The 17216-nt window shown below is 52.4% G+C and overlaps 1 protein-coding gene across 1 annotated transcript in view; it reads left to right on the top strand.

Moving 5' to 3' along the window:
* The first annotated feature begins 613 nt into the window (after nucleotides 1-613).
* Stab1 (stabilin 1) overlaps nucleotides 614-17216 on the top strand; it is a 31676-nt gene continuing 15073 nt past the window's right edge. Inside the window, exons 1-25 of the mRNA XM_042679741.1 lie at nucleotides 614-739; nucleotides 5430-5566; nucleotides 5985-6100; nucleotides 6289-6374; nucleotides 6442-6511; nucleotides 6812-6907; nucleotides 7421-7531; nucleotides 7683-7879; nucleotides 9289-9419; nucleotides 9566-9693; nucleotides 9974-10068; nucleotides 10259-10393; nucleotides 10510-10650; nucleotides 10826-10888; nucleotides 11186-11299; nucleotides 11381-11434; nucleotides 11652-11732; nucleotides 11922-12080; nucleotides 13126-13188; nucleotides 13419-13514; nucleotides 13762-13848; nucleotides 15467-15578; nucleotides 16017-16203; nucleotides 16305-16398; nucleotides 16520-16678. Of these exons, the coding sequence (XP_042535675.1) occupies nucleotides 659-739; nucleotides 5430-5566; nucleotides 5985-6100; nucleotides 6289-6374; nucleotides 6442-6511; nucleotides 6812-6907; nucleotides 7421-7531; nucleotides 7683-7879; nucleotides 9289-9419; nucleotides 9566-9693; nucleotides 9974-10068; nucleotides 10259-10393; nucleotides 10510-10650; nucleotides 10826-10888; nucleotides 11186-11299; nucleotides 11381-11434; nucleotides 11652-11732; nucleotides 11922-12080; nucleotides 13126-13188; nucleotides 13419-13514; nucleotides 13762-13848; nucleotides 15467-15578; nucleotides 16017-16203; nucleotides 16305-16398; nucleotides 16520-16678 (2793 nt within the window). The 5' untranslated portion in view covers nucleotides 614-658. The remainder of the gene's footprint in view (nucleotides 740-5429; nucleotides 5567-5984; nucleotides 6101-6288; nucleotides 6375-6441; nucleotides 6512-6811; nucleotides 6908-7420; nucleotides 7532-7682; nucleotides 7880-9288; nucleotides 9420-9565; nucleotides 9694-9973; nucleotides 10069-10258; nucleotides 10394-10509; nucleotides 10651-10825; nucleotides 10889-11185; nucleotides 11300-11380; nucleotides 11435-11651; nucleotides 11733-11921; nucleotides 12081-13125; nucleotides 13189-13418; nucleotides 13515-13761; nucleotides 13849-15466; nucleotides 15579-16016; nucleotides 16204-16304; nucleotides 16399-16519; nucleotides 16679-17216) is intronic.

Here is a 17216-nt window from a genome sequence, read left to right as displayed (position 1 = left end):
AAAGGGGCCAGCTGTAACAATCAGGATTAGGGCTAGGGTTAGGGTTAGGGATAAGCAGTATAGCCCACATGCCAGGTGTGCTCACCTGAAGGAAAATGCCCCAGTAGCTGGAGCAGAGCAAAAGAGGCTGTGGCCGCCATGAAGCGGTATTGCAGAATGATGAGAAATGGGATGGAACACATTTGGGGTCTGGAGTGGTGCCGGAAGCAGGAAATTGGGGGTGGGACAGGTGCAGAGAGAGAGGGTCCACCTACCTCTCCTAGTAGTGGGGAAGGTTTAGGCTAGAGCTGGGGCTCCATAACCTCCCAATCAGCAGAACCCCAGAGGCTCCAAATATAAAGTGCTGGCTGGGTAGGATGGGGGTGGGAATTGTTGCAGTATGTTTCTGAATCTCCCCTGGTTAATGGTAGGCTTGAAGGGGGGTCTTGGGCCTGGAAGCACTGACTGGGGGCCCAGGTTGTCCATGCGGGGTCAGTGTCTAGCGCCTTCCCTTCCGCCTGCAGGCTGCTGATACACAGGAGGAAATCCTGGCAGATTCCTGTGGGGGGTGAGCTGGCCGAGTGCTTTTAAGGCGACTGCCCTGTTCCGCCTGCCTGTCCCGTGCCTGCCAGCTGCTCCCACTTGGTCCCGGACCGTGTGCTCTCCAACCGCGTGGACCATGGCGGGGTCCCAGAGCCTCCTCCCGCTCTGCCTCCTCGCCTTCTGCCTGGTGGGCTCCGGTGTTATCAGGGGGCAGAAGGTGAGTGTGAGCCAGTTATAGGGGATATTGGTATCCAGGAGCTGCCAGCCAGCTGTGGGAGCAGGGAGGAACTTTCCATAGATGGGGCATGTGTATGGGGATAGCAAAGTAGCGGGTATCTGTCTGATTCTGTGCCAGCCAGTCTCCAGGATTGTGTCTTGTCACCTGAGGTACCAAGATGTCTCTGTCTGTGTTCCTCTTCACTGTGCCTGCTCAGTCAGTTGTGTGGTATGTGCGGTGGTCCTGGGTTTTCCCAGCCTAAGAATGAGTGGGGGACACCACCAGCTCCATTCTCCTGGCTATCCTGTCAAGACTGAGGCCCAAGTCTCTGTGGCTTTTTACCTAGAGATTTGAGATGTGATTATCATCAAACCCATGGGAACGACAAACTGAGAGGCTCCCATAGAACACATGTGTGTACTGTGTCCAGCCCTAAGACTGCCTGGTGGCTGAGTGAAAGCACCGTCTGTGCTGCTGGGCAAACAGCCACTGCTCAGCCCTGGGCCTGACCCCACTGAGTCCTCACAATCTTTCGTTAGTGCGTCCTGTTGTTCTCCTAGTGAGGAAGCCAAGGCCCAAGGGTGAAGGCTACGGGCCATTCCCACTGGAGCAGTGGTCCAGACCACAGCCTGTGATTCACCAGAGGCGAGCTGGTGAGCAGACAGGAGCCCTGTGTGCAGCTGTGGCACAGCGCCTATCAGGCCTGTGAAGCCAGCCACTGCCGGGCTGCACTGGGCCCACAGTAGCAATGAGCTTTGGGAAGAACTTCACTCTCAGATTATGGAGATAGAGTTTTCTGACATGGACCTGCCATCGAGGGAAGGAACTTGTCATGTGAGATCAAGTTCATCTGCTTCTTGATGCTGCCACTGTCTCCATGGTGCTAATGGGCAGACTGAAGTCCAGACATGAAAAGCTTTGCCCACGATCCACCCCAGGTGGTCTAGTATAGGGACCCAGGCTCCCTACCACTGATGAGCTCTTTAATCTTATAATCCTTGTGGTCCCTTAGAAAGGTGCCATGGAGAAGGACCTCGCTGGCTTCAGGGATAGGCCTTGGGTGGGACAGGCCCCAGGAGGCTGGGAAGGTGAGAATTCTAGTTATTCTGGGCCCTGGAGTTTCCCCGTGTATATACTGCAAGGCGTCCTCACCACCTATCTTAGGACCAAGTGTTAATGAAAAACCTTAGCTTGGAGGATTTTCCTTGTAGAGGAACTTACTCAGAGCTGAGCATAGGCTCTGAGCAGCTCTAAGTCTGCAGCTCTGGGTCTGGGGCTTATCCTGCCTACGCCAAAGGAAGTATGGGGGTCCTCAGGGAGGGAGTTACAGCAATGCTGGCTTTATCTCATGTTTACACCCACTCGGCCCTCCTGGCAACCTGGGTACCATGTAACGGACTGGGGCTGTTAGGAACAGAGGTTCTGAGGGACGCCCTGCGTCACATACCCGGCAGGGGTAGTAGCAGGACCTCCTCAGTGCTGGGAGCCTGTGGTCTTAAGTCAGGGTTCAAAAAGAAACAAGCATTGCCGGGAGCTAGCACTGTCCCTCCTGCTTTGATCCAGTGTAGAGGGAAGAAGTTTGAGTCCAATTCCTCTCTTGGGGAGAGGTCAGCTGTGTGTGTGTTGCGGGGGGGGGGGGGGGGTTCCCTCACAGGTCTCTAGGGAGGTCAGCCCCAGAAAATCCCTCCTAAGATCTTGCTTCCATCTTGAGAGAACTTCCACGTTCTCACCAACAGGCTTAATATTTCGTGTCTCCTCAGCTTCCTCTAGCAGGATCTTTGTGGGAAGCAGACACTGCAAACTCAACTCGGAACCTATGTGGGAGGGATGCAGGACTCACTCTGGCTCTGACAGGTCCCAAGGAAGAACCTGATTGAGCATTCAGGCTGTGATTCCTCCTCACTCTACCCAGCAGCATTAGTGGCAGGATTCTGAATCTGGCTGTTGAAGCAGCTTCCAGGCTACTGGGCAGATGCAGGCCTGAGTGCTGCCCTGGGGAGTGGTCCTTGGCGAGGAGCTGATTTGGCAACTGCTTATCTACCCATCACCACTTCACAAAGTGACAAAGCTCTGGCTTCCTCCTGGTCTCTCCCTTGTCCACAGCTTCACCCAGCCCTGGCTCTGCTTGAGAGTGACAGCAGCACTCTTACCAGCCATAAGCCTTATCCAGGACTGACCAATCATCCTCAGCATGGTGGCCATGCTGGTAGTTCTGCCCAGCTAGCCAGGTGGCCTTGAAGACAGCTCATTGCCAGCCCAACCTTTGCCCTGAGCCAGCAGCTGCCCAGCTCCTGAGTTACCCAATTTCCTGAGCTCTACCTGGCTCAGCAAAGTTGGGGCTCAGAGTAGGGAATGAGATCACAGTATCCAGGCCCAAGGCCAGCCCCCGAAACCACTGGGAACAACTTCCTTCTTTGTAGACCACAGAGGCATGAGCAGAAAAGGCTAAATCACAGTTGTGGAGAGGCCCTGGGACTCTCATGCTCACTAGAAGAAAGTGTTGGGGCGCTATTTCTCCTTTTCTCTGCCTTTGAAAAGCCACACATCTGTAGTTTTTTTTTTTCTCTAGGAAAAGGATGTTCTGCGCTCACTCCCTTCAGAGCACAGCAGCCTCAGCATTTTTCAGCACATCTCAGCCCCTTTAGCCCATGTTCCCACCCACCACAGCTCTCCCTGTCATCATGCACTTTCCTCTGCCTTTTTTTCCCTGCTCCTGGGGCTTGGACTCAGGGTCTGGGTGCCTGAGTGTCGTCGTCGTCGTCTTCCTCCTCCTCCTCCTTCTTCTCCTTCTTCTTCTTCTCCTTCTCCTTCTCCTTCTCCTTCTTCTCCTTCTTCTGCTGTTGGTTGTGGGGCTTGAACTCTGGGACTGAGCGCTATCCCTCTGCTCTTCAGCTCAAGGCAAGCGCTCTACCACTTGAGCCACAGCGCCACTTCTGGTTTTTTGAGTGGCTTATTGGAGATAAGAGTCTCATGGAGGGAGTTTCCTACTTGGTCTGGCTTTGGACCTCAATCCTCAAATCTCAGCCTCCTGAGTAGCTAGGATAACAGGTGTGAGCCTCCAGCGCCCAGCCCTGAGCTTCTTCTTACTCAAGGCTAGCGCTCTACCACTTGAGCCACAGCACCCCTTTCAGCTTTTTCTGGGTAGTTTATTGAGGATAGAAGTCTCATGGAGCCAGGCACCTGTAATCCTAGCTACTCAGGAGGCTGAGATCTGAAGATAGCGGTTCAAAGCCAGCCCAGGCAGGAAAAGTCCGTGAGACTCTTATCTCCAATAAACCACTAGAAAACTGGAAGTGGCACTGTGGCTCAAGCAGTAGAGTGCTCACCTTGAGCTGAAGAGCGCAGGGACAGCACCCAAGCCCAGAGTTCAAGCCCCACAACCGCAAAAAAAAAAAAAAAAAAAAAAAAAAAACAAGTCTCATGGACATTTCTGCCCAGTCTGGCTTCACAATCCTCATATCCCAGCCTCCAGAATAGCTAGGATTACAGTTGTTGAGCCAATAGCGCCCTTCCTTCTGCCTCTTTCTCTCACACCTGTAAGCATGGAGGGTGACTCTACCCTTCAGGCGAAAACAATATTGTTTCTGGCATTTTGTCCTTTAAAGGTGGCCCCATCAGGGGACTTGCTGAAACTAAGGCAGGCCAGTGAATGGGATAGCAGGGACCATTTAACCTGAGTCCTGAGCCCTCTCGCCAGCCCTTTTGTCCCATTGTCCCCACCTCAGCCAGGCCACCCTCAGGTAATGAGGTGATGATCTTTCCCCTACCTGTCCCTGCCTATGAATGGAGACCAAGGGCCAGGTCTGGACTCAGAGCTGCCTAGCCCAAGGGCACATAGGCTAGACTCTTCTGCCCTGCATCAGCTGATCCCTCACTAACCCAGACTCTCAGGTCTGGTGCTCTTAGACAAGAGACCTAGGAGCTGAGGAGGCCAGTTCAGCAGAAATGTGGCTAGATTTCCACTCACATGAGCCATGGATAAAAGCTTGCATCCATCCCTCCCTAATGCCTATGAATTGAAGACAGCATTGCTGTGTTCTCACAGAATATCAGCTCACAGGACTAAGGCTTGGGGACCAGGTAGCTGCTGGCTCAGTGTCAGACATACTGTTTAGTGATTGTCTTTAAATGAAAAAGCAAGGCTCAGCCCCGATTCTAGTCCTATATCCACACCCTGCCTAGGGGTGATTTTGAACAAGGACCACCTTGGGCTTCAGTTTCTTCACCTGAAATGATCTAAGGTAGAACAAAATGGCAGAGATTTGCCTCATGTTTGCAGATATAGACTTGGAATCTCTGGTATGGAAATGGGAATATGTTGGTGTCAATTAGCAACTTTATTTTCTGTGTGTGCCAGTACTGGGGCATGAACTCAAGGCCCGAGTGCTGTTCCTTAGCTTTTTTTGCTCAAGGTTGGCACTCAACCACTTGAGCCACAGCTCCACTTCTGGCTCTTTGATGATAGATTGGACATTAGAGTCTCTAGACTTTCTGCCTGGGCTAGTTTTAAACCACAGTCCTCAGATCTCAGCTTCCTAAGTTGCAATCAGCCAATTGTGACAGGGCACTTTCTCAGGGCCTTCCCCATTCTCATGGATTCCTGAGGTGCTGAGGTCTTGTGGCGATCATGCCAGAATCCAACTGAGTGCGGGGTCCAGGTCCCTTATTCCACACTCTGCCCACGGCCCAGGTGCGGTCCAAACGCTGCGATGTGAAGACCAAGTTTGTCACTCACACACCTTGTACCACGTGTGCAGCCATCAAGAAAGTGGTTTGTCCCTTGGGCTGGCTTCGGCATTTCCCAGAGAAGATAACCAAGGACTGCCAGTATGAACTCCTCACTTCCATTTTTCCCACTTCTAGGAGCACCCCATGAGGAGGAGGAGGCGGGCAACTAGGGGAGCCCCATAAGTCAGAAAGTGGGGACAGATGCCCATGTAATTGTAAGCCCTCTGTACGGTATTTTCACAATAATAATAATAAAAGGTGCACATTAAAAAAAAGAAAGAAAGAAAGTGAGGACAGAAACTAATCTCCCTGGGAGGCAGACAGGCAGAGAGGAAGGAAAAGGGTGAAAGGTTGATGGTGTCTATTGGGTACCTATGATTTGCCAGGCCCTGTGCTCAGTTCTGGGCTAGGCAGAGATGGGAGAGGAAGGATGGGAGCATAGGACCCAGTGCAGGGTCTATAAGTGGGAACTTTTCTCATCATCCTAACCACCACCCTGTCTGTCCTGTGTCCCCAGATATGAGGTACAGCTGGGGGCCTCTTTGGTGTCCTTGAGCGGCTGCAGCTTGGAGTGCTCCAAGGATGTAGTTCAGAAGGCCTGCTGTCCTGGATACTGGGGGTCCCTGTGCTATGGTATGGGCGAGGGCTCACCTGGCTCCACCCGCTGCATCCCAGCTCTTCCTTACCTGGTTCATTCAGTGACCACACACTGAGCCCCTCTGGGTGCAGCTGCCAGGCCAAGTGTAGGGCTGGCCTAAGACTGTGGGGGTGTGGGCCAGGGGAGAGTTCTGGGAACAGAACTAAGTTCTGGGGGTTCACAGAGTGCCCTGGAGGTGCTGAGACCCCATGCAATGGCCACGGAACCTGCCTGGATGGCATATCTGGAAATGGGACCTGCGTGTGCCAGGTAAGGGACAGGCAGGGTTGGAGGGTGGAGGGATTTGGGGGAACCCTGTTGACTCTGGCATCTACAGGAGAACTTCAGCGGCTCAGCCTGCCAGGAGTGTCAAGATCCCCAGCGGTTTGGGCCTGACTGTCAATCAGGTGAAGCAGACAGGCCAGGAGGGCTGGGCCAGAGCCCACTGTGCCTTCTAGTCCACCCCTGACTGTCCCTGCTGCCCCTCCCAGCGCTGCCCTTCCCCCCTAGGGAGACTTGCTTGTCCTCCTTAGCTCCTAGCTCCTTGAATGTGCTGCCTCCTTCAGAGGGCCTCCTTCTGGAGTCCTCTTGGCCCTAGGCTGGGCTGCCACCCTCTGTGCTCCCCCCCCTCCTCCCACCCCTACCCTCAGTCCTTGTATGTGCTTGGTGAGGCTGAGGTCTCACCTGTCCCTGAATGCCCCTCCCAGTGTGTCGCTGTGTGCACGGCGTGTGCAGCCATGGGCCGCAGGGTGACGGAAGCTGCTTGTGCTTTGCTGGATACACTGGTCCCCGCTGTGACCAAGGTAAGCAGGGCTGCTAGGCAGCCCAGGACAACAGCTTCTCTGTGATCAGAGCAGGGGAAACCAATTGGGTGACAGATGGGACCTAAAATTCAGTAGTATTGCCTGACACGGGTGACTCACGCCTGTAATCCTAGCTACTCAGCAGGCTGAGATCTGAGGATCACAGTCCAAAGCCAGCCTGGGAAGGAAAGTCTGTGAGATTCTTACTGACAATAAACTGCTTAGAAAAAGCTGGAAATGGATCAAGTGATAGAGCACTAGCCTTGAACAAAAAGAAGCTCAAGGAACATCCAGGTCCTGGGTTCAAGTCTTAGGATGTGCCAAAAAAAAAAAATCAGCAATATTTTTGCCTGCAGCCTAGTGGGGGGAAAGGGGTGTTATCCCAGACCTCCACTATCTGGAAGCACAGAAAGGACAAGGTCTTGCTTGGGATTAGATGGCAAGCCCAGCAGAGTGCCGTGGTTCCTCTATTCCTTCCAAACCTGGGCCATCTCTGTGCTCTCTTCTGCTCAGAGCTCCGCGTCTGCAAGGAACTGAGCTGCCCCCAGAACTCCCAGTGCTCTGCAGAGGCCCCTGCCTGCAGGTGTCTGCCTGGCCACACTCTGCAGGACTCCAAATGCATAGGTGAGCCTGAGACCTGGAAGCTAGGGGCTATGGTTGGTGTGGGGGAGGGAGAGACAGGGAGACCTATTCATTCCAGCTCTGACTGCTGGTAGAAGCTGTAAAGGTAGTGGGTCTCAACTCACTCAGGCTGTTTCTCTCTTTTCCCTGGTAGCTCCCAACCCTTGTCAGTCATCGCCCTGCTCTCCACTGGCTAGCTGCTCAGTGAGCCCCACAGGGCAGGCCCAGTGTCACTGCCTTGAGAACTACCATGGTGATGGGAAGATATGTCTGCCCCAGGACCCATGCACCAACAACTTTGGTGGCTGCCCCAGCAATTCTACCGTGTGTATATACCAGAAGCCAGGAACGGTGAGTTGGGGTACAGGCTGGGCCTTCCCACTTTAGCTATAGAACCCACACTGCTTATAAATAGGAAAAGGGGGAAGATACTTGTGGCTCACACCTTGACTAGCTAGAAGTCAAGAGGCTGAAATCTGAGGATCATGATTCAAAGTCAGCCCAGACAGGAAAGTCTGTGAGACTATCTCCAATAAACTACTCAAATAAGCTGGAAGTGGCCAGGCACTAGTGCTCTATGCCTGTAATCCTAGTTACTCAGAGGCTGAGATCTGAGAATTGCAGTTCAAAGCCAACCTGGGCAGGAAAGGTCTGTGAGATTCTTTTTTTTTTTTTTTCTTTTTGCTTATGTGGTGCTGAGGAATCGAACCCAGGGCCTCATGCATGCAAGGTAAGCACTCTACCACTGAGCCACCTTCCCAGCCCCTGTGAGATTCTTATCTCCAATTATCCACAAAAAGTTGGAAGTAGAGCTGTGGCTCAAGTGGTAGACCATCAGCCTTGAGCAAGAAAACTCAAGGACAGGGCTGGGAAGGTGGCTCAATGGTAGAGCGCTTGCCTTGCATGCCTGAGGCCCTGGGTTCGATTTCTCAGCACCACATAAACAAAAAGAAAAAAGCTGGAAGTGGCGCTGTGGCTCAAGTGGTAGAGTGCTAGCCTTGAGCTGAAGAGCTGAGGGATAGCGCCCAGGCCCAGAGTTCAGGCCCCACAACTGGACCCCCCAAAAAAAAGAAAAAAGAAAAGAAAACTCAAGGACAGTGCTCAGGCCCTGAGTTCAAGCCCCAGGACTTTCACAAAAAAAAAAAAAAAAAGGAAGAGGGCCAGGAGCTGGTGGCTCATACTGTAATCCTAGCTACTCAATAGGATCCCAATTTGAAGCCACTCTGGGCAGGAAAGTCTATAAGCCTCTTATCTCAAATTAGCTACCAAAAATCCAGAAGTAGAGCACCAGCCTTGAGCCAAAAAGCCAAGTAAGAGCTAGAGGTCCAGAATTCAAGCCCTAGTACCAGCACCCAAAAGTAAAATAAGTGGGAGGAGAATGGCAGCTCTGTTCTTGAAGGACAATTATGGGGTCCCCAGCAGGGTTGTATGAGGGAGACATAGACCAGTAGTCATAGACCAATCATTCTTAAAATTCTCATGGACTGGACTGGGTGGGAATATGGCTTAGTGGTAGAGTGCTTGCCTAGCATGCATAAAGCCCTAGGTTCGATTCCTCAGTACCACATAAACAGAAAAAAAAAAACCAGAAGTGGCACTGTGGCTCAAGTGGTAGAATGCTAGCCTTGAGCAAAAGAAACTCAAGGACAGTGCCCAGGCCCTGAGTTCTAGCCCCAGGATTGGCAAAAAAAAAAAAAGAAAAGAAAAGAAATTCACACGAACTGAATGTGTGTCCCTTTCTTCCCCTGTCATTTGTCCAGGCTGTCTGTTCATGTCAGCCAGGCCTGTTCCGCTTCAACAGCAATACCTCTGCAGGCTGCTTTGCCTACTGCTCCCGTCACTCCTGTGACCAGTCGGCCACCTGCCAGGTGACCCCCAATGGGAAGACCAGGTGGGCACAGAGGCCTTGGGGGCATGGAAGCAGAGAAGGTGGGCTGGACATAGGCACATCTGTCACAGGTGTGCAGGGAGGGCTGAGGGAGGACCAGAGGAAGGACTGGCCTGCTCCACTCTGACTGGTTCTCTCTGGATCCCCAGATGTGTGTGCAAGGAGGGCGAGGTGGGGGATGGGCGTGCCTGCTACGGACACCTGCTCCATGAGGTGCAGAAAGCCCACCAGATAGGCTTGGTGTTCCTGAAACTGAGAGTCGCCATCTCCATGTTCGGTGTGTGTTCCCCACCACTGCCCACAACCCCACCCCTCATACAAGCCTAGCTGGTAGGCAGGAGGTAGGCCTCAGCAGAGATTCCTGTTTGTTTACTCAAGAGCATGCACTGGGGTACATGATACAAGTTGGGGAGTGATGGTCCCAACCTACCCTAAGCCTCTTCGACAACTCCCAAAAGCTAAGATCAATGACCAAGGTTGTTCTAGATTTGGTTCCCATCCTCTGCACTATCCCACAGAGTAGTTCTGATGCTCTTTACTGACCAATCTCCCTGCAGAGCAGGGTTGCCTGGATATCCTCACCACATCTGGCCCATTCACTGTGCTGGTACCGTCCATTTCCAGCTCCACCGGCTCCTCCAAGACCATAAACGTGAGTCTTCCCCATGCAGTGTGGCCCCTGGCCTCACTTCCTCCCCCAGTGCTGTGCCCTCATCTTCAGGCCCCAAGTCAGCCCCTCATCCACACCAGAAAACAGAACCTAGGAAGCATCTCATCCCATCCATTGCTCAGATGGGTGGCATGAAGAGAGCTCACTTGGCACCATTTCCTTGTTTCTGCAGGCAGCACTTGCCCAGCAGCTCTGCAGACAGCACATCATTGCAGGGCAGCACATACTGGAGGACACAAAGTCCCCAAGTATACGCAGGTGGTGGACGCTGGCTGGGCAGGAGATCACCGTCACCTTCAACCGTATAGTAAGGGAGGACCCTCAGCTGGGAGATGAGAGGAGTCGCAGGCATAGCCCTGGCGATGGTGTACATGACAGAGGGCTGGTATATGTGATCTAGCCAGATGCCTTTGTTTTTTTCAGAGATACACCTATACATACAGAGACCAGCCCCAGCAATCATTTATCATCCAAAAGGCCAACTACATAGCAGCCAATGGCGTCTTCCATGTGGTCACTGCTCTACAATGGCAGGTGTCACCCAAGCTCCCTGGGGACCCCAAGGTGAGCCAGCATCCTTCTCCCCCCAACTCTGAGCTGCTGGGTGACTTCAGAGACCTGCAGAATACAGGAAAGAGGCAGGGATGGTTCTGGAAGATGGGAGCCCAGTTCCTTCTCCATGGGATGGAAGCAGTCTCACTCCTTTACCTGAATCGTGGATATGCATTCCTTTCTATAGAAAACCGTTGGCCAGATCCTTGCCTCTACTGAGGACTTTAGCCGCTTTGAAACCATTCTGGAGGTGAGCTGGGGTGAACTCAAAAGCCATTCTGGAGGTGAGCTCAAAAGCCTTAAATTCCTCACTACCCTAGAATGTGCCCCACAGGGCTATGGGGTCCTAGATGTCATGTGGCCTTGCCTACATCCCATCTAGAGCCTAACCATCATGTTTCTGAGGTTCTCTGGTAGCATGGACCCATTGTCCACATCTTCCACTTCCTCTGTGAGAGTTCCTGCAGGCTAAGAGTACCAGGGTCAGGCATAGCTCCAAAGTGGAGGCTGGCCATGGAGTCTCCTAGCCTCCTTTCCACTGCCACAGAACTGTGGGCTGCCCTCCATCTTGGAGGGGCCTGGGCCCTTCACGGTCTTTGCCCCAAGCAACGAGGCTGTGGACAGCTTGCGTGATGGCCGTCTGATCTACCTCTTCACAGGGGTAAGCGTTAGGGCTGGGGACACCGGGGTCTCCATCCTCCATGACAAGCCTCTAGGAACCAAGCTTCTTCTCTCCTGCTAGGGCCTCTCCAAGCTGCAGGAGCTGGTGAAGTACCACATCTACAGCCATGGGCAGGTGAGGGCTCACCTCTCAGGCCAGCTGCTGCAGGGTTCCTGGGGAGGGGATGCCTATGGGGTCCCGTCTTCCTGGGGGCTCGCCTCCTTTTCTTCATCTCTCCACTCCGATCTGGACATTGTATCAGAGAAAGGCTGGGATCAAGAGGGTAGCTGGGCATCACCTGGACAGGGTATGACTGAGTCCCCTCCCTAAAGCCTCCCTTGGTTATCTGCAGCTGACTGTGGAGAAGCTCATCTCTAAGGGGCGGGTCCTCACTATGGCAAACCAGATCCTGGCTGTGAATATCTCCGAAGAGGTAAGATCTCCAAAGGTCTGAACACATAGATCAGTGAAAGGGCTACGGATGGCTGGCTGGTCATCAAGCCTCTTGTATGCCATCTGTGTTGCTCTTAACCCATGATGGGCAAGGGCAAGACTAGGTCATAGCAGGGCCGGGCAGGGCTTGCTGGGTGAGGGCTGGCACATCTCAGGTCTGTGATTGCAGGGGCGCATTCTCTTGGGACCCAATGGGATCCCTCTGCGGAGAGTGGACGTGCCGGCTGCCAACGGGGTGATCCACATGCTGGAGGGTATCCTGCTGCCCCCAACCATCCTGCCCATCCTACCCAAGCACTGTGACGAGGAGCAGCACAAGATTGTGATGGTAAGCTCTGCCCAGTGCGCCCAAGCTTTTAACACTGAAATGACTCCCACCCCAGGATGCAGACAGGTGACCGCCTCCGGAGGCAGAGGCACCGAGTCCTCGCCCCAACGCTGTAACAGAATGTCTGAGGCCGGGTCATTTTCTAAGAGGATGTTTTTGGCTCATGATTCTGGAAGTCTCAGAGCATGGAGCCAGCATCAGGCTACACTGGCTTCTGCGGAAGAAGGCTGGGGGCAGAGGGCCTCAGGTGTAGGAAGAAGAAAACAGAGGTGGGGAGAGGAGAGGGAGAGAAGGAGGGAGGGAGGGAGGAGAGAGGAGACAGGAGGGGTGCCAGGCTGACTCCACACCAGCTTACTTTCATGATCATTAGACTAGGTTTTGAGCACTCTGTTACTGTATGTGGGGGACCCCATGACCCTAAATATATCTTAAAGATCTCATCTCCTCACAAACCTACCCTGGGTTGTTTTGTGGTTTGATTTGGTTTGGTTTCATTTTGTGCTGGTCCTGGAGCTTGAACTCAGGGCCTGGATGCTTCTGTTTTGGTGGTTAACTGAAGATAAGAATCTCATAGCATTTCCTGTCCGGCCTGGCTTTGAACCAAGATCCTCAGATCTCAGCCTCCTGAGTAGCTAGGATTAGAGCCGCAGGTACCTGGCTCTACCCTGGCTTTCTTGTGGTTGGTCCTGTCTTAGCCTTCCAGGTCTCAGCACAATGTCACTTTTTTTTTCCTTTTCATTTCTTTTTCTTTTTGCCAGTCCTGGGACTTGACTCTGAGCCTGGGACTGTCCCTGAGCTTTTTTGCTCAAACCTAGTGCTCTCTCACTTGAGCCATAGTGACACTCCTGGCTTTTTCTGTGAAATTGGAAATAAAAGTCTCACAGACTTTCCTGCCCAGGCTGGCTTTGAACTGTGATCCTCAGATCTCAACCTCCTGAATCATTAGGATAAGTGTGAGCCACTGGCACCCAGTTCAATGTCACTTTTTAAAGATTGCTGAATTCATGATGTCTGACCCCCTCCCCCTTTCCTTGACTTGGTGTAGGGCTCCTGTGTGGACTGCCAAGCTCTGAACACCAGCACATGTCCCCCCAACAGCGTGAAGCTGGTGAGAAGTCCTTGGCCCAACTCCCAGGGCTCCCTGACTCCCAATAGCCTGAGCCTGTCAGTTCCTGCCCTGGGTCATGGTGGCGAGAAGGGATCAAAAGGCCAGGTCAGACCTGGACACTCAGTGCTTCACAGCCACCCTGAGCGTGGGAGTGTTGGACCCAGGGCTGCCTGGCAAGGGGCTGACCCAGCATACCCCTGCTGACTGACCTGGCATGGTGTCGTACCCAGGACATTTTCCCCAAGGAGTGTGTCTACACCCATGACCCTACTGGGCTCAATGTGCTGAGGAAGGGCTGTGCCCACTACTGCAACCAGACAATCATGGTGAGGCAGGGCATGGGTGTGTGCTCCCCTGGGACCCTGGGCACTGGATTCCCATCTGGGACCCCCAAACTGAGTTGAGTAGATTACCTTTCCCAAAGAGCTAAACTGCATCCCCATGGTGGAAGGGGTGCCATAGACCATCCTTAGCCACTCGCTTACTCTAAAGAAGGGGAATGGGATGAAGAATAGCTGGGCAGGGCAAGGCATGACCTAACCTAGGTTCTGGGGCCTACTATGTCTCTTACAGAAACCTGGCTGCTGTAAAGGGTTTTTTGGGCCTGACTGTACACAGTGTCCTGGGGGCTTCTCCAATCCCTGCTATGGCAAAGGCAACGTGAGTACCTGGGAGCAGGAAGGGGAGAGATAGGCCTCTTCCCCAGCTGGCAGTGAGTATCAGAGCTAAGCTGCCTTTCTCTGCTGTGAGATTCCTCATTTCCAATGTTCTCATTAGAAATACAGTAAACCTGCCTTATTTGCAAACTTACCACATATAATTTTGACCAAGTGTGGTTAAGAATTTATTTTTAAGGCATGCCTGTAATCCTAGCTATTTGGAGGCTGAGCTCTGAGGACTGTGATTTGAAGCCAGCCCAGACAGGAAGTCCATGAGACTCTTATCTCCAATTAACCTCTAGAAAACCAGAAGTGGAGCTGTGGTGGCTTAAAGTGGTAAAACATTGATCTTCAGTTTAAAAAAAAAAAAAAAAAAAAAGCACAGGACAGCACAAAGGCCTTGAGTTCAAGTCCCATGATCAAAAAAAAAAAAAAGATAAAAACAGGCCAGGAGCCAGTGGCTCACGCCTATAATCCTAGCTACTCAGGAGGCTGAGATCTAAGGATCATGGTTCAAAAGCCAGCCCAGGCAGGAAAGTCTGTGAGACTCTTATCTCCAATAAACCACTAAAAAACCGGAAATGGTGCTGTGGCTCAAGTAGTAGAGTGCTCGCCTTGAGCTGAAGAGCTCAGGGACAGCGCCCAGGCCCAGAGTTCAAGCCCCACAACTGACAAAAGACAAAATAAAACACCAAAAATATTCAAGCTGGAAGCAGAGTGCTAGTGACTCACGTCTATAATCCTAACTATTCAGGAGGCTGACATCTGAGGATCACAGTTTAAAGCCAGCCCAAGCAAAAAAAAAAAAAATCCATGAGAGTCCTCTAGTTAACTAGCAAAAAGCCAACAGTGGTAGAACGCCAACCTTGGGCAAAAAAGTTAATCAAGATGCCCTGAGTTCAAGCCCCAGTACTGGCATGTATGCTCATGTGTGTATGCACACACACACACACACACACACACACACACGCACGCACGCACGCACGCACAGCCATTTTTAATAGTTACTTTTAGTTTTTTTATTGTCAAGCTGATGTACAGAGGGGTTATAGTTACATATGTAAGGTAGTGGTACATTTCTTGTTGAACTTGTTACCCCCTCCCTCATTTTTCTCCCACTTTTTCCTCCCCCCCCCCCAAGTTGTACAATTCATTTATAACATTGTCTTGTGAGAATCGCTATTGCATATACTCCCCTTTGTGCTTTGTCTCCATTTTATTGTTCCCCTTCCCTTCCCTATTTCAGATAAATGTATATACAATTCCCAGGGTACCAAAATCAAATACAGGGACAACAGGGGATAAGCCATAGGAAAAAGAGAGAAAAAACACTAAAGAAAAAAGAAATCACATAGTACATTAAAAACCAACAACAACAAAGAAAAAGCCTTTGCTGCTTTCTGTCAGCAGCCATGGAAGAACGCACGTGTTATATGCTTCTAGGCTGAGTGTGAAACTTCAGGAACAGATGTCAGTTAGGGGCTAGCTCTTGGACAGAATCAGGGCCTCTGAAGGTCCTTTGAGGGTGAGGTCTGGGGAGCGCAGTTCAGAGCCAGCCTGGGGAAGGAGGTGTTGGGCGAGGGGATGTGACGTCAGTCTGCATCCTGCCCGCCCTGCAGTGCAGTGATGGAATCCAGGGCAATGGGGCTTGCCTCTGCTTCCCAGACTACAAAGGCATTGCCTGCCATATATGCTCCAACCCCAACAAGCATGGAGACCAGTGCCAGGAAGGTGAGTAGTCCTTGTCCAGGGCACCTCCCAGGGAGAAAGGTCTTCCTAGAAAAGAGTCTGGGGGCTTCCAAGAAAGGGAACAAGGCCCTAAGAGGAGAAATGAAGGCCAGAGGGAATAAAGCCAGATTTGGGAACAAAAATAGATGTTATTTCCTTCACCCTTGCCAGATAGATAACTCTGTTTTAAAATAAAGCAAGCAGGATTTAGGTCATACACACTGGAGAACTTCCTGATGGTGGTGTTAGGGGCTGGTGTAGAATGGGGTGATTGAAAGTTCAGAATGCCCTCCCATTACACTCATCCGCCTGCCTGGCAAGTCTGGAGTGACCTGGAAGTCGAATCTGAACTAGCCACCCTCCTCCCCCAAATCAACCCTGGCCCCCTACAGCCCCGCCTCCTGTCTGACTTGCTTTTCTGTTCCCATCTCCTCTCTGCAGACTGTGGCTGTGTCCATGGTCTGTGTGACAACCGTCCGGGCAGCGGGGGTGTGTGCCAGCATGGCACGTGTGCCCCAGGCTTTAGAGGCCGCTTCTGTAACGAGTCCCTGGGTGGCTGTGGAACCACAGGGGTGGCCCAGCTCTGCCACCTGCATGCCCGCTGCCTCAGCCTGGAAGGTGTTCCGAGGTGAGGATTCCTGGTTCCTCTCTGCCGCATCTGTGCTCTCACGGGGTGGTTTGCTCGGCCTCTTCCCCAGGCTCAGAAACCCTCCCTTCACCTGTCCCCAGGTGTGTCTGCCTTGATGGCTTTGAGGGTGATGGCTACTCCTGCACACGCAGCAACCCCTGCGCCCGTCCAGACCGTGGCGGCTGCTCAGAGAACGTCAGTCCCAATTCTTCTCACAAGTTCTGAGACGGGGCGGGGGGGAGGGTTGGGGGGGGGGCTTCCCGGTCCTTTGCTTCTAATCCTGCAGCCCTGACTCACTTGTCCCCAACTCTTACAGGCTGAGTGTGTCCCTGGGGACCTGGGAAGCCACCACTGCACCTGTCATAAAGGCTGGAGTGGGGATGGTCGTGTGTGTGTGGCCATTGATGAATGTGGGCTGGACACTCGAGGTGGCTGTCATGCCGATGCCCTGTGCAGCTATGTGGGCCCTGGGCAGGTGAGGCTCAGCAGGCCCAGGGTGGCTGGGAGTTCTGGGGGAAACCTAGAAACACTTACCCCAAACTCAAGCTCAAGCTTAAGCTCAGAGGGTCATACACCCTGGGGTTGCTTCATCTGCCCATATGTCATTGGGCACCTGTTCTAGGCTAGCCCCTATTCTAGACTTAGGGAATGTGATACTGACCAAAGCAAGAAGAGATCTTTACCATGGAGGTATACCCCCGGATCCATGGTATTTAGGGAATCTTAGAACCAATAATTTTTACTTATTTTTGTGCTACTCCTGGGACTTGAACTCAGGGTCTTGTCCTGAACTTTTGTACTCAAGGCTAGAGCTCTACCACTTGTGGCACAGCTCCACTTCTGGCTTTTTGGTAGTCAACTGGAGATAAGAGTCTCATGGACTTTCCTGTCTGAGCTGGCTTTGAACAGCACTTCAGAACTCAGCCCCCTGAGTAGCCAGGATTATAAGCATGAGACACTGGTGCCTGGCAAGCCTAGATCTTTTGTGTGAAGCATTTCAGGCCTAGTGAACC

Source organism: Dipodomys spectabilis, unplaced genomic scaffold (assembly GCF_019054845.1).
Source record: "Dipodomys spectabilis isolate Male_0828 unplaced genomic scaffold, ASM1905484v1 ptg000054l, whole genome shotgun sequence".
Classification (NCBI taxonomy): Eukaryota; Metazoa; Chordata; class Mammalia; order Rodentia; family Heteromyidae; genus Dipodomys; species Dipodomys spectabilis.
Note: the sequence above shows the minus strand (reverse complement) of the source record. Positions and strands in the feature narration are given on the sequence as shown.